The following is a 17,500-nucleotide window of genomic DNA, read 5'->3' on the forward strand; positions in this document are numbered from 1 at the left end:
GCTCACTCAGTCCCACAGCTCGAGGTGAGGTGGTCCTTCACTCTTGTTCGCCTCCTGCTGGGGCATTGCCTCGTTATCGAGCGTCAAAGGACGGCAAGGGATCGGATTTAGGGGCCAGCCAAGCCTTGTGTATGAACTGTTATATTGATTGTCCTTGAGTTACTACGGAAGTTTATGGGGGAGATTGCCAAGCTCTTGGGAATAGGGAAGGCTCGTGAGACTCGTCTCGTGTGGGAGACGTCTCTTCTGTAAGTTGAACTTGGTGCTTACTATTCTTTTTAAAGGAAAGGGTTAATGAGCCTGCATCCAGTGCTCTGCCTTGTCACATTAGTGTCAGTTGAGAGTATGTTCAGCTATTCACTTTTTTGTGTAATGAAAGCAAGAAATTTCTTTGTTGGATTGCTAAATGTATTAATTAATCTGATAATATATCATGAGAAAAGAATTGAATAGTGTTTATAATAAATTGATAGTTATTCACAAAATCATAGACTAAAAACATCATCTGAGAGATGTACACAAATGATATGAGTGTTCTGTTTATATATTATAACAATGAATACAGACAGCTGTTTAGGATATTGTGAGCATTCAATAGATCCTATTTGCTGCTAAGTAACTGGAAATGCCTTGGCATGCAGCATATTTCTTCTTCTCGTAACAGTTCAAGAGAAAAACAAATTTTACTAACATAGCTGAGAAAAATGATTTCAATGCAACATTTGGTAAAAGTAGCAAAAGGCCATTACTACTGATCCTCGTGAAACCAAGTCAGCTGGATTGTCATGTGTACTGTCCACTTACTGTAGTAGTTCTCACAGACCAACTGTGGCAATGACATTAGCTCTGACAGGAAAAGAAATATGGTTTTAGAAATGATGAAGTATGCTTCTATCATAAAAAAAAGATACATAACTTTTGAGGGGGCTTCTCTCGCCTACAAAACCTCCACCGTGATATTTGTCTTGCAATAAAGAGCCCAGGCAAGTAACTAGCCTTGGCTTTACTTAGTCAGACATATATTGTTAAAGTTTTGTTTATTAGGTGTGGGATATAAGTATGGGGCCAATTTAGCTTCTAATTAAAAAAAAATATATTGTCTGTATAATACATTTTTCATGATTTTCCCAATCAATTTCACAGTGCCAGTTACCTAGTATATGCTATTCACAGGTAACCAGACCAGTATTGTTAATAAAGTTGGTCAGTGCAGACTTAAACTATTATAAGTGGACAAGATACCATGTCAGTTTTGTCAGCTGGATCATTTACTAAGATTTTTATCTGAAAGTCTTTTGATTCTTTACATTTTGAAGTCTCTCAGACACTCAGTATAAAATTAGTACACATATTTATTTTGAATGGGTTGTTATCATTAAAAAGAATTTATACCTAGAGTATTGGATGATCACAAGTAAAACTACCATGTTACTTTTTAAAAAATTTTATTCTTAACTCTTACAAAAATGCCGAGTTTTCTTGTACAGAAAAATACTTCAAATTAGGCAGTAGTCTTTTTTTCTTGAAAACGGCTAAATGAAAAATAAATCTTCAGGTTCCTGTTATCTGGGGATACTAAAGATCTTGATGGCTTTGTAAGATTTTGAAGAAAGTTCCATGGAAATGTGAAAACATTTTTTTGACTGGATTTATTTGAAGGGAATTACGCCTATAATGAAACGACTCTAACCGATCTCCTTATTTATTTTTAACATAAGCTGCTTGCTATAGTTATTCGAGCCGCAGTGGTATTATTATTATTATTATTATTTTTTTTCTTACCACCATTATTATCATCATTATTGTTATAATTGTTATTATTGTTATTATTGTTATTATTGTTGTTATTAGTATTTCTATCATTGTTATCAATATTATTTCTATCATTGTTATCAATATTATTATTATTGTTATTGTTATCATTACTATCTTTAAGATTGATATTAATACTATTGTTATAATATTTATTTTTATTATTGTTATTATTATTATTATTTTATTATTATCATTATTATTATTATTATTATTTTTATTTTTTATTTTTTTATTATTATTATTATTTTATTATTGTTATTATTATTTTCTGTTATAGTCATTATTATTATTATCATATGACCATTATTATATTATTATTATTATTATAATTATCATTATCATTATCATTATCATTATCATTATCATTTTTTTCAATATCTTTAATATTTATATTATTATTATTATCATTATTGTGATTAGTAGTGGATTTATAGTAATCAATATAATGAAAAAAAAAAAAGATAATGATATCAATGATAATGAGAATAGTTGCAATAATGATAATAATGACAATGGAGGTAATAATAACAACAACAACAACAACAATAATGTTATCAATGATAGAATAAACTCCAATGATAAGAACAGTAACAAGAATGACTACAACTACAATAACAATAACAAAAGCAATATTAGTAACAATAGCCATGATAAAATTAATGATAATGATAACAATTGGTCGGGATAAAGATGTTGAAATTGATAAGAAAGATGCTGTTAATATGATAACACGATAAAGATAACTAAATGATGATAAGGCATAAAGAGAACTATAATATCAATAATGATAAGGATAATACTATTGAAGAAAATGATAAGAATATTGAAAATCACAATGATGATGATAAAGACTATTATGGATTTTTTGTATTATCATTATTATTATTATTAAAAAAAAAAAAAAAAAAATCATTATCATGATTATTGTCATTGTTATTGTTATAATAATATTTTTGTTACTATCATTATTATTATTTTTATTTATTATTTTTATTTATTATTGTTATTATTTGATTATTGTTATTCCCATTACCACTATTATTACCATTGTTGCATTTATTATTATTTATTTTTTTTATTGTTATTTTTGTTTTATTGATATTGTTATTATGATCAATATCATTATCATTATTACTGCACAACTTACATTAAGTTCACTCACCATTGTTTTAGACACTGTACTCCCAGTAAGTCTGTAGCCAGGCTGTAATCTTGTATCATTATTATCATTGTTAGTAATTTTATTGAGTTTGTTATTGGTATATTATTATCATTATTATCTTTATCACTGTTGTTGTTGTTATTGTTTTTCTTCTTATTATGATTACCATTTATCATCATTACTATTATTACAATTGTTATTATTATTATTATTATTATTATTATTATTATTATTATCATTATCATTATCATCATCATCATTATTATCATTATTATCTTTATGATCATCATCTTCATTTCATTATCATTCATGTATTATTGCTGTTGCACTTATTATTATCATTATTGTTATGATTATTGTTATTGTTTTTGTAATGATAATAATAATTATTATTATTATTGTTATCATTGTTATTATTATTATTATTATTATTATTATTATTATTATTATTATTATTATTATTAATACTATTAATACTATTATTATTAATTATGTTCTTATTATTCTTATTGATATTATCTTTATAGTTAGTTTATTTTAATTATTGTTAATAATATTATTATTATTGTTTGTTTTTAGATTATTATCATTGTTATTTTTACTATTATTGTCATTATCATTACTATTGTCATGATCATTAGCATATCAGTATCACTATCATTATGGTTGTCATTTTTTGTTTTATTATTATTATCATTACTGTTATTATTATTATTATTATTATGATTATTATTATTGCTCTTATTATGATAATTGTTATTGCTACTATTATTATTGTTATTATTATTATTATTATTATTATTATTATTATGATAATAATAATGATAATAATAATAATAATAATAATAATAATAATTATTATTATTATTATTATTATTATTATTATTATTATTATTATTATTATTATTATTATTATTATTATTATTATTATTATTATTATTATTATTATTATTATTATTATTATTATTATTATTATTGCTATAGTTATTATTATCATTATGATTATGATTATTATTATCATTATCATCATTAATATTATTGTTCTTCTTATTGTTATTTTTATTGTGATTCGGATTACGTAGTTCATCTTCTTGTTTTACTTCTTTTGTTTCACTGCGTTTCGCTTCATTTCGCTTCGCTTTATTTATTAATGTTAGATCGTAAAAGTTACTAATCTTACTAACCATAGTTTTACGGTGATGAGTAATAACTTCTTGTGATCATCCAGTATTTGGTATAAAAAAAGAGGGAATTATGCATTGAAGTTGTTTACAGTTGATATTTTTTAAAATGTGTTGCACAAGAAAAAAATCTGGCTATATCTTTCTATTGTCCCTTTAAGCAAGCAGTGGATTAATAGAAATATATATTCTTTGCTCTCATTAAGGTAAATGTGAGCTTATAGAAAGGTGTCCTAATTTTGATTTCTTTTCCAGAGATTATAGTGCTAGCTAATGCAGATATTTTATGCTATGCACAATGTATATTTTCCTTGTTATATAATTTGGCATGAGGGGTTGTAGCAATTTATGTTATGGGAGTTAATATGAGTTTACCTTTTAGTTTTACAAGATACTATTGTTTCGTACTATGCATTCAGTAAGTGATCTCTTGGGAAACCTGATTTTTGTTTTCAAAGATAATGAGATGTGGTTTTGATTTTAGTAAGTGCTCTTGACTATTCTAGGAACATGAATGATTACAGTGTTAATGCCTTTTTTGTTTTCTTTACCATGCATTTATATGTTCAAGCAATGTTTGTTGTGAGGCATGGTAACAGGTCAAGATAAGGCATGACAATGTTATTGATATGTTTTACCACACTTTGATAAGCAATTTAGTTTCAGGCTTCAAGGGCTTGATGGTGATTATATAGATCATTGTCTGTATTTCTTTCTGTTGCAATGTTGTGAATACACCTTTTTTATTAGGTTTCATTGGATCAGAAGTCAATTGTAATTTGCTATTGTCACTTGCATGTATTTATGTAATGCTGGTGGGAAGAGCTTTGGCCTATTTCATCTGATTTCTTCAGTACTTTGTATGATTTTAGGTTTGAGTTCCGAGTCACCATAGATTATGTAGCTCATTCTATTCTCCTTCTTTTACAAAACTTGTGTAATCACTGGTTGTGGCTTATAAGAATGGTGACTTGGAATGTAGGCCTGTGTACTTGCCTGTTGCACTCTGTTTATAATTTTCTCAATCACAACATGTCACATTACCTGATTATTGTTTTGGGGTATATATATGTAGCCTATATAGATATGTATTAGTGACATGGCCAAGATTTTTTTTTTTCTACTGGTAGTAATGGCTACTGGATTGTTTTTTTTCCCTCCCTTATTATATTGGTTTGAAAAGGGTATTTTCCTTTGTATGAAATCTTTGGAAAGAGATTTTCTAGCCAGATTAAGAGTTGATGGAACAGTCTGTCTTGGGAGTTTTGTTTTCTGTTGGCTGACACATTTTAGTTGGATTCCATCAGCTGTTAATCTTACACATTTCATTTAATTGCACCCAGTTTACGTAAAAAAATCTTTTAAGCTTTTCAAGTATGCTTAGTAAGTAATAATGGGTTTATATGGTTGTTGGCTTTGATTGATAATTGCAGAAACATTGCAATACCTTTGGCAAGCTTTGTGTATATGTCATGGTACCTGTTATATTATTTTTATGTAGTTTTCTAGATTTTAGTTTGTCTGATCTAAGGCATTGAGCTAAATGTATGTACTGCAATATACAAATCAGAAATATATTTTGAAGCTGCACAGATTAAGCTTTGGATATATGAGATTTATGTGAAGTACCCATTCCTCAGTCAAAGGGGAAGTGTTCCCTTTTAAAGATCCTGATCATTTGTTTTGTAGAAGACATGTTACAAGAAAAATTTGACTGTATGACTGGTGTATCAAGCTCCAGTTACAATTACAGTTACAATCCCTTTCATAACTATTTATGTATATATAATATAATTGAAAAGTTTTCTTCTTTGGTAAAGCTTTTTATATAGATGATGATAGAGTTCCAAGAATTATTGTAGTTAGATAAGGAAGGAAAATTGAAAACTGGCACATTTTGAGGAGTAATTAACCTTTCATTTTTATCAGCACAAATCTCCTTGCTCTGCTGCCATGCTTCCATGATTCAGGCACACAGATGGTAGCTCAGACTTTTTTATCTGACTGTCAACATTGTGCCACACCGCCAATGCCTAGAGAGACTTGATTTTTTTTTCTGTTTTATTATGAATTTTAGACCAGAGGTTATTATTATTGGTGGCACAGGATTAAAGACCTGCAACAAGGAAAATTATTAACCAAAGCACAAAAAATACAGGAAAGAACCAAATGGGCTGCCACATAAGAAAGAGGAAATTACCAGTCGTTCATATATGCTTCTTTATATTTGATTTGGCTTTGAGGAGATCTTCAGTATCCTTCAGAAGGAGTCTGTTGCTCAAAAAGAGCTTACTATTATTATGTTGTTTACTATTATTATGTTGTTAGCATAGGAAGGAAGTTAGGTATTAGGTACTAGGAGAAAGAGGATGCTAGTGTGATTGTCACTATAGATGGAGGGGGGGGGGAGGTATTGGGTAAAAAATATTTTTGTAAAAAATGACTAGTGTGTACCATAATAGCATGCCTAAAGTAGATAATTCTCTTGAAGATAATCAACAACAAAAATGATAGATGCAAAAGCTGGTTTCAGCTACCTATAAAAATGTAGAGATTGATACTGGATTTCATAGAATATGTACATAGATATAATTAAAAGTCATAGTGCACTTGAACACTGACTTGTTGACATATTTGGGAAACATGTTTGTTGCAGCCATAACTTAACCCGGGGAGTTTATGTACATTTGTTTTGGGTCTGAAATTGAGGCACATTAATCTGAAAGGGTTAATACGATCACATTTTCAACAATTTTGCTTTTGCTAATATGCATTAGCTTGGTAACTTTAAAGTTTCTTGCATGTCTTGCTCTGCATGTTCAGGCAAGCTTTTTCACTGAATATTAAATTTCAGTATATACATGGGAATTTCCACTCACACATGGTGTATGATATTTAAAACTTTCTACATTTAAGTCTCTAAGGCAAACTTTATCACTAAATTTTGAGGACGTTAAATTTCTTCATGCACATAGGATGCACACACAAAATGTATGATAGTTAGAACTTGTTACATACCACTAGATATCTCATTTTGTTAGTAATACTGATGTCATTGTCATCTATGTTCGTGACTGATTAAAAAGGTGAATTGAAGTTGAATTCAAAAGCCCTTTTTGTTTTGAAAATAATTTTGTTTGATATAAGTGTGAAGGTAATTAACCAAAGGTTTAGTAGCACATGAACACTTTCTTGTTTTATTTTGCATAACATTGGATACTATTTTTCAACATTCATGGAGTATGTAATTGCCCTTTGGTATGAAAATATCACAATATTTCATGCCTTTTGTTTCTTTTTTTTTTAAATTTTGTTTTGAAGCTCAAGTTCATCTCAAGTTTTAGCTCACATTCAGATGTTTTCCAGCCAGGACTGTGGCACAAACTCCATTGGTTGAACAGTTTGGTGACTGATAAAGAATATTATATAGAATTCAAATTATACAAAACAAACAAAATATCATGAGGTCTTATTTGCAATACTATAGAATATATCACTAAAAACACACACCAACACAAATATGTATCATAAAAACAACAGATCTAACAAAATTGAACAAATAAATTTTCTTGCCAGAGGGATTAAAGGGGTGAGAGATATATTATGCTAATAAGAAATAGCTATATACTTGCAAATGTATTTATTAGATGCAGGAAATGAAAATGGATTGATATATTTATATATTTTAGCAGGCAAAAGTGATATGTAACAATTATGAAATATAAAATTATTTTATGTTTCCCGTTTTTATACTTCTTTTTATAGTGGTTTACTTTATAAACTCGTATTGTATTGATTGAAAAAGTACACATGGTTGCCATACTCACTATTTGGTTCAGATATTGCACTGATGTACTATGTGTATATTGGAAGACAAAGGAATAGGATAGAGGAATGCATGAACAAAAATATAAACAACCATAATATTTGATAAGTTACACATTAGCAGTAGCTAGTATGTAAGAGCATGCTTAACATAGTTGCTTTTAGAATGAGCACCTTATTACGTGTGGGAGTAGATTGACCATTATAGATAGTTGTAGTTTTTTTTATATATGCCTTATTTATATATATATATATATATATATATATATATATATATATATATATATATATATATATATATATATATATAAATATATATGTGTATATATATATATATATATATATATATATATATATATATATATATATATATTATAATATGATATAATATATATATATATATAATATATATTATATATATATATATATATATATATATACATACATACATACATACATACATACATACATACAGAGGAGAGGAAACGGAAGAGGTGAGGAGGACGTGGGAAGAGAGGGGATGGGGAGGGGAGGGTGAGTGGGGAGGAGAGAGAGGAGGTAGGCTAGGGAGGGGGAGGGTGGGAGAGAGGGTGTGGGTGGGGAGGAGGAGTTGAGAGAAGGAGGAGGGGGAGGATAAGGAGAGGGAGAGGAGAAGAGAGGAAGAGGGGAGGGGGTGGAGGAGTGGGGAAGGAGATGGGGGAGAGGGGAGAGAAGTGGGAGAGGAGTGAGAAGGAGTAGGCGAGAGGAGGTGAGAAGGAGGAGGAGAGAGAGAGGAGAAGAGGAAGAGGGGGAGTAGAGAGAGAGGGAAGGGGAAGGTGAGAAGGAAGGGAGAGTGAGAAGGCTAGGGAGGGAGGTTGAGGAGAGAGGGGAGAGGGGGGGCAGGGAGGAGGCAGGAGAGGGAGGGGAGAGGGAGGGGAGAGGAGAGGGGGGGGAGGGGAAGAGAGGGATAGGAGTAGGGAGGGGATGGTGAGGAGGAGTAGGAGTGAAGGGAGGAGGGAGGGGGGGAAGAGGGAGGGGAGATGGGGGGGGGAGGAGGGGAGGGAAGGGTGTGAGAGGAGTGAGAGGCAGGGGGGGGGGAGAGGGGAGAGGAGGGGGAGAGAGGAGAGGGGAGGAGAGGGGAGGGGAGAAGAGGGAAGAGAGGGGGGAAGAGGTGGAGGTGAGGGGGGAGCGAGAGGGGGAGAGGAGGGAGGGGTGTGAGAAGGGGGGGGAGAGGGGGGGAAGAGAGAAGGAGAGGGGAGGGAGGGGGGGGGAGAGAGGGATGGGTTGAGGAGTGGGACAGGAGATGTGGGCGAGGGAGGAGAGAGGAGAGGGAGGACGAGGGGGGGAGAGATGGGGAGAGCAGGAAAGAGAGAGTGGAGGGTGGGGTGGATGGAGAGGGGGGAGAAGAAAGAGAAGGGAGGAGGGAGATGACGAGGGGAATAGAGGGGAGAGGATGAGGGGGAGAGGGGTCAGTGGTAGGGGGGGGGGTGGAGAGGGGGGTGGAGAGTGGCGGATGAGGAAGAGGGTAGGGGAGAGGAGGGAGAGAAAGAGGGGAGAGATGGGAGAAAGGGAGAAAGGTGAAGGAGGAGGAGGGGAGGGGAGAGGAGGAGAGGGAGAAGGGAGGGAGAGAGTGGTTGTGATGGGAGGATGGGGGGGGGAGTCGGAGAGAGGAGAGAGCAGGGGAGAGGGGACGTGGGGCTGAGGAGGGGAATGAGAGGAGGAGGATGAGGAGAGGGTGGAGGGAAGTGAAGAGCTGGATGAGAGGAGGAGAGAGAGGGGAAGAGGAGAGGAGCGTAAGGAGGAAGAGCAGAGAGGGGAGTGGAGGAGGAGAGGGGGAGGGGGGAGGGGGGGGAGAAGAGATAGAGGAGGAGCGGAGGAGGGATTGGGGGTGAGAGGAGAAGTAAGAGAGGATGGGAGGAGAAGGGAGACGGAGGAGGAGAGGAGGAGAGAGAGAGGAAGGGGAGGTGGGAAGAAGAGGAGGATGAGGGAAGGGGAGGTGGAGGGGGGAGGAGATGAGAAGCCAAGAAGAAGTGAGAGAGGGAGAGGGAAGAGAGAGAGAGGAGGGGGAGGAGAGGGAAGGGGAGTGAGGGAGAGAACAAGGATGGAAGGAGGAAAGAGAGAGAGAGGAGGGAGGGGGAGGAAGAGAGGGGGAGAAGGGGGGAGGGAGGAGGGAGAGAGGGGAGGAAGAGGGAGAGAAGAGGAGGAAGAGGAGAGGAGGCGGAGGAGGAGGAGAGGTAGAGTAAGATAAGGAAGAGGGAGGGGAGGAGAGGATGGAGAAGGAGATGGAGGAAGGGGGGAGGAGAGGATGGGGAGGAGAGAGGCGGAGAGAGAGAGGAGGGAAGAGAAGAGGGGGGGGGCCCTCTCTCTCTCTCTCTCTCTCTCTCTCTCTCTCTCTCTCTCTCTCTCTCTCTCTCTCTCTCTCTCTCTCTCTCTCTCTCTCTCTCTCTCTCTCTCTCTCTCTCTCTCTCATTCTTGCTCTCTCTATCTCTTTTATTGCTCTCTCTCTGTATTGTCATTGAGATTACTTTTGTTTACCCTTTTTCAGAATCAAAAAAATATATAAAATGAAAAGAGTTTTTAGAGATGAAATTTAGTTAAGAGGGAGGTATGTTTTGGAAATAATTACTTTGGATAAATGTTTTTTCTCACCCTTATTTGTCATATATCTAGTTGATGTTTCTCACAAATGAAATGGCTAAAAATTTCCACGTATTGGTTGTCTTGGGTTTACTTAGGGAGACTGTTACATATTGACGGCCAAATATGAGTTATATATGACTAGAAGCTATTTAAGTTTTCATTTGATACATATTGCTTTCCTCTATATATTCGTCTGGATGATTGGTTTATATGCACTCACTATCGCATGCTTACATGCAACCCCAACTCCCTCTCACTCACACTGATTGGAGGAACTGTTGATACTTTTTGGCTTTTAATTAAACTACCCTCCACTTATAAATTTTGACAGAACTTATAACACAATTGATAGTGTAGTGGCTATCATATGCATATGCAACTTTTTTTTTGTTTGTTTTTTTTATATATCATATATAGATAGTGGTATATATCACACACACACACACATGCACACACAACCACACGCACATGCACACACAACCACACGTAAATGCACACACAACCACACACACATGCACACACAACCACACGCACATGCACACACAACCACACGCACATGCACACACAACCACACGCACATGCACACACAACCACACGCACATGCACACACAACCACACGCACACACACACACACACACACACACACAACCACACGCACATGCACACACAACCACACGCACACGCACACACAACCACACACACACAACCACACGCACATGCACACAACCACACGCACATGCACACACAACCACACGCACATGCACACACACACGCACATGCACACAACCACACGCACATGCACACACAACCACGCACATGCACACAACACGACATGCACACACAACCACACATGCACACACCACCAATGCACACACAACCACACACACAGCACACACACAACCACACACGCACATGCACACACAACCACACGCCACACAAATGCACACACACAACCACACGCACATGCACACACAACCACATGCACATGCACACACAACCACACGCACACACACGCACACACACACGCACACACAACCACACGCACATGCACACACAACCACACGCACATGCACACACAACCACACGCACATGCACACACAACCACACGCACATGCACACACAACCACACGCACATGCACACACAACCACACGCACATGCACACACAACCACACGCACATGCACACAACCACACGCACATGCACACAACCACACGCACATGGACACAACCACACGCACATGGACACAACCACACACACATGCACACAACCACACACACATGCACACACAACCACACGCACATGCACACACAACCACACGCACATGCACACACAACCACACGCACATGCACACACAACCACACGCACACACACGCACACACACACGCACACACAACCACACGCACATGCACACACAACCACACGCACATGCACACAACCACACGCACATGCACACACAACCACACGCACATGCACACACAACCACACGCACATGCACACACAACCACACGCACATGCACACACAACCACACGCACATGCACACACACACACACACACACACACACACACACACACACACACACACACACACACACACACACACACACACACACACACACACACACACACACACGCACACACACACACAACCACACACGCACACACAACCACACACGCACACACAACCACACACGCACACACAACCACATGCACACACACACACACACACACACGCACACACAACCACACGCACACACACCCACACCCACACCCACCCACACCCACACCCTCCCACACCCACACCCACATGCCCCACACAACCCACACCACATGCACACCAACCACACGCACATGCACACACACCACACCAACACACACACAACCACACCCACACATACACACACACCACCACACACATACACACACAACCACACGCACATGCACACCACACCACACGCACATGCACACAACCACACGCACATGCACACACAACCACACGCACATGCACACACAACCACACGCACACACACACCCACACCCACACACACACCCACACACCACACACACCCACCCACACACCCCCACACCCCCACACACACACACACACACACACACACACACGCACGCACACACAACCACGCACGCACACACAACCACACACACACACAACCACACGCACACACAACCACGCACACACACAACCACACGCACACGCAACCACACGCACACACACCCACGCACACACACACACACACACACCACAACCACACCCACACCACAACACACACACACACACACACACACACACACACACACACACACACACACACACACACACAACCACGCACACACACACACACACACACACACATACACTAAATTTTACTAAACTGATTTTGGTTCATTAAATGATATTGCCTGAGATTGTGAAGATATGTTACTTAATTAGTAAAAGTACATACATTTGGTAAAATACTTATGTTAGGTAGATTCAGTTATTCATACCTATTTGCAATAAAGTGTTTGTATAAAGTTGGTGCAAGGATATATAAAGAGACTTATGGCAGTGTATAGTAACAGTTATCCATTTCCGTAAGAATGCACTATTATACGCCCCTACCCCTTTCCCCTGAATGTTTAATATCTGTGTTTGCATGCATGGACCCCTGACCCCAACCTTAAACCCAACCCCATCCATAATCTTGACCCCAACCCAAACCTCAACCCCCCCCCCCCCCACACACACACACACACACATACACAATCAAACTCAAAGGCAAATGCTCACTTTGGACTACTTTTAAGAAAATATGAGAATTACGTCGTCATTGCATCATGTCATAGTGATCTGCAGATTTTTCATTTTATCTGTCTACATGTTTATATTTATTTATTTATTTTTTTCTCAGTCTGTATGTCTGCTGAATAGGCAAATTTCCTTTATCTCTATATCTGTTTTTACACATCTCATTTTGTTTGTTAGCATCACATCTATTCACACATATTATTTGGAGGAAACACATCTTCCATGACAATGATTGTCTCTCAGAATGAATGAAAATGGTATAGAAAAGACAGAGTTGATATTAGATTATCCAGAGAAATAAAATGAAGTAGGGCATAATTTTGAAAGATGTGACATGCTAATGTCGTATGTAGATGCATGGACAGTTTAAGATTTTAGTTTTCAGCCATGTAGTTTCTTAAATTTGCTATCTTGTTATTTGAAAAACACATAAGGAGTCAGAAATATATTCATACATTCAAACATGCATTCAAGGAAACAAAATTCAATTAAGTTTTTACTTTTGTCTTTGGTTTTATCTGCTACAATTTGTTTGATCTATTTACATGTTATGCTTTCTGTTCTTGTTTCTCTTATGATTTTCCCCTTCCTATTATAACACCTTTATTCTATGTTTATTTTCAGTGATTAGGATTAGCATTGTTGAAATATGTTGATTAATTTATGGTTGATGGTAATATATGTGAATGTGCCATTTGCACAGTTCTAGTGGAAATGAATGAAGGTATATAGCAATGTTTTTGAGATTATTATTTAATTTTAATGAATTTCACAGAGATTCTCCAGACAAAATCACATTTTAACTTTCCCAGATCTGTTGAGGAATGGGTACATATTTTAGGGGTATGAGTGATTTCAACAGAAGGAGGTATAATACAAAATGCCATGAAAAGGGAGATGTAGTACAGTGACATGTTGTGCAATGAGAAAATAATGTGATAAATCTTCTCTTGCAGGTGTTGTGAAGTTGTGAGGAAACAGGAGAAACAAAGGAAAAGAGGGAGATGCTTCAGTCATTGAAGATATACACTGATAATGTGGGACTCTGTCACTTGTATCACAGAACTCTATTATAGCATGTGATAAAAAAAGCTTCTGACAAAATTTTCAGAAAGTCGTGGAACAGTAGACCTCCACTTTCAGAATTTTGCATCATAACATAATGATCCATGTCTTTTGAAATGTCACACATATGAACCACAGCTTGTGTATCAACTTCTTAATATTTTTTGTTTACTCACTCCAAGTTCCTCTTTAGTCTCAAACTGCATAATGAAAAACAGTTGGCAAAAGTGACTTTTTGTGATTCCTGGAGGCCACCTTGTGGTAGAATGTTGCCTTCAACTTCCTCTCCTGTAGAGTCAGCACAGACTCCTGTCACCTTGGCTGATGGGATCTCTTGTTCACCTGATTGCTTGGGACGAAGGAAGTTACCACATGGCTCTGGGGTGGCAAAGGGGGACCTCCCAAATAGCATCAAGAAAAATATTGGGATGTGTGTTGAGGAGAGCAGTCGGGAAAAGGAGGCCATGATGCCTCCACCGGATCTCTGTACTGGCGAAGAACGCAACTGTGACCGCATGCATGGACCCAGTGACAGCTCTTGTGATGAAGATGCTGAAGCTACAATTGCTCAAGCTGCCTGTGATACCAAATTTGTAACAAGCTTGTCACAAGTTCAGATGGAAGGGGGAGACATGATGGAAGAAGATGGTGCTTGGGGTTTACCTTCCTATCCTCCCGACCTGCCTTCGGATGGTACTGCAGAATCATTAGCGGAAGGAAATAGTAAAAGCACGAGTGCGAGTTTACCAGACCTCTGTGACACCAGAAGAGGAATGCAAGTGAGAGGAAAACCTAGTGCCTCTTCTGGGAGTGACTCTCAGAGAGATTCTGATTATGAGTCCTCAGTCTCTTTGGGAAGTGCAAAAGGGTCAGGGGAAAAAAGGGGGTGTGAAACTGCAGGTTGTGATAAAGAAGAATCTGAAGCAGTAAATTCCAGTAGTGGTACTAATCAGTTATTAAATAGAGTTGATGAAATGGATGAAAGATTATTAAGCAAGAATTATGAGGACTCAGATGAATCTGTGTCACATGAACAAGGAAAGCTATATGTTGATGAGTCAGGAAAAAGAAGCTTCAGTGATGAGGGAGGTCAAATAGATTCTATGCATGAAATTAATATTGAAACGCAAAGTGACTCTATAGTCTCAGGTGAAATCGAAGGGGCAACCGGTCCCTCTGAAGACTTTCTGGTGCATGATAACCAGCACATATCTCTTGTTGCTTGTGGCATAACACAGTGTGATCCAAGCTTTCAGCAAGATGTAGAGATGGCAGACATTTCTGAAGAAGAGCATGGACTTGACTTGATAAGACACAATCTCCACCATTCAAGTCATCCCATGTTTAACAAGTGGCCGTGTTACTTCTATATCACCCAGGAGCATCTACCTAGTTTCTCCATTGATTCACATGGAAGACATATTGGATCTGTAAGGATCATTTATTTTATATCTTTATTAATGATGGGTTAAGTTGTATCATATTGTGTTGAATTATAGACTTGTATTGTACACTCATTATTATTATCATTATTTATTTATCATTCTTATCTGTTCTTGCTTAAAGGTTTTCAGCATTTAAACAATTCTATTTATTGATTGATTAAGCTCACAGAACTTATTTTTAGTTTAAATTATGAACCAAAGAAATAGAATTGAAACAAACATTTTTTATCTTTCAACTATTGTGGAATATTGCTATCAACACTACAATTTTAGTGTGTGAAGTAGTTTCAATGCTTGTATTCCTTAAAGTTTATTATTGACATATACCATTGTTAATATGTTTATTGTAGATATATTTAATAATTATAAATGGTATGGATTTAGTGGAAATGTAATATATTTTGAATATTTTAGGTAGTTTTTATAGTTAAAAGTTATTTCTCATACTATTAAATAGACTTGATATGTGAATATTATACCATTAGCACCAAGTAAATTATTGAAAATGTTTATGAGGCATCACTGCAGGGAATTTAAAGTTGAGAAGTTATCTGTTAAGATCTGATAGACCTTTACAAAATATTTAATGCAGTTCTTACCTGTCCGTGATATAATTAAAGAGATTCTGATCTAACATTTCCATCTGCCCTTTTCCTTTGTTCAACTGGCAATCTCTCCAACAGGAAGCAGCCCCCATGTTTTTCCCTTCCCCATCTGTAAGCCGACCTGCTTCACAGCTGACAGAAGAGGAGCAAGTCAAGATAGCCAAGCGCATGGGACTTATAACGCACCTCCCATGTGGAATTTTCGATGGCTCTAAAAAGAGTGGAGAGTGAGTATAGGTTGGAGTAGTATTTATTTATTTATTTATTTATTTATTTATTTATTTATTAATTATCAATTTTAATTCTAGAGAGTAGGCAGAGGAATTTTTGATTTTATGACATTTTTCAAAATACAGAAATTGGGTTCTGATTGTAAATAAGCCTTCATTGAAGATATATAGAGATGATTGTAGATTATATATATGTACTAAAGTGAATCTATCTTCTCTTTGATGAATAAAATTCATGGCCTGCATAATCCAGCAAAGGAAAGGAAATTGTACATTATTTCTGTCTCCATATATGTTCAACATAACATGATGGATACAACTAAAAGAAAATACAATGATTATTAATAGAAATTAAAGTATAGTTATATGTTTAATTATTATATCTTTGGCAGTGCACATCCCAAGCCACAAGATAAATAGTACATGGAATTAATAGATTGACTAACTCAGTAACACTTTTCATCTATTACTTTATCTGTAGCACATTGAAAGAAGATATTTAATTTGCTGACAACTGATTTCATCCAGACATACTGTTTTTTTTGTTTGTTTTTGAGGGAGGGGTCCAATTTCAAGTGGCACCTACCTATACAATGATATGGCAGTGGAGGCTGCTGGCTGTTCTACACAATAGATATGTGTGGCTTAAACCTATGTGTTATATGCTTTTATTGAATAACAATAATCAGCTTGTCCAAAGTCAAGTAAAATTTTTGGGAAAAAAAGCATTGTCTCCACACTTCATTTTT

At 36.5% G+C, this 17,500-nt stretch overlaps 1 protein-coding gene across 1 annotated transcript in view; it reads left to right on the plus strand.

The window, feature by feature from the left end:
- The window catches only part of LOC122262619 (uncharacterized), a 19,005-nt gene that overhangs the window by 254 nt on the left and 1,251 nt on the right, over nucleotides 1–17,500 (plus strand). The window contains exons 1-3 of the mRNA XM_043030696.2: nucleotides 1–24; nucleotides 14,363–15,901; nucleotides 16,600–16,748. The exon at nucleotides 1–24 is cut by the window's left edge and continues 254 nt beyond it. Coding sequence (XP_042886630.2) covers nucleotides 14,738–15,901; nucleotides 16,600–16,748 — 1,313 coding nt within the window. The 5' untranslated portion in view covers nucleotides 1–24; nucleotides 14,363–14,737. The remainder of the gene's footprint in view (nucleotides 25–14,362; nucleotides 15,902–16,599; nucleotides 16,749–17,500) is intronic.

Source organism: Penaeus japonicus, unplaced genomic scaffold (genome assembly GCF_977035675.1).
Source record: "Penaeus japonicus unplaced genomic scaffold, GWHDUDI00000001_assembly GWHDUDI00000019, whole genome shotgun sequence".
Lineage (NCBI taxonomy): Eukaryota > Metazoa > Arthropoda > Malacostraca > Decapoda > Penaeidae > Penaeus > Penaeus japonicus.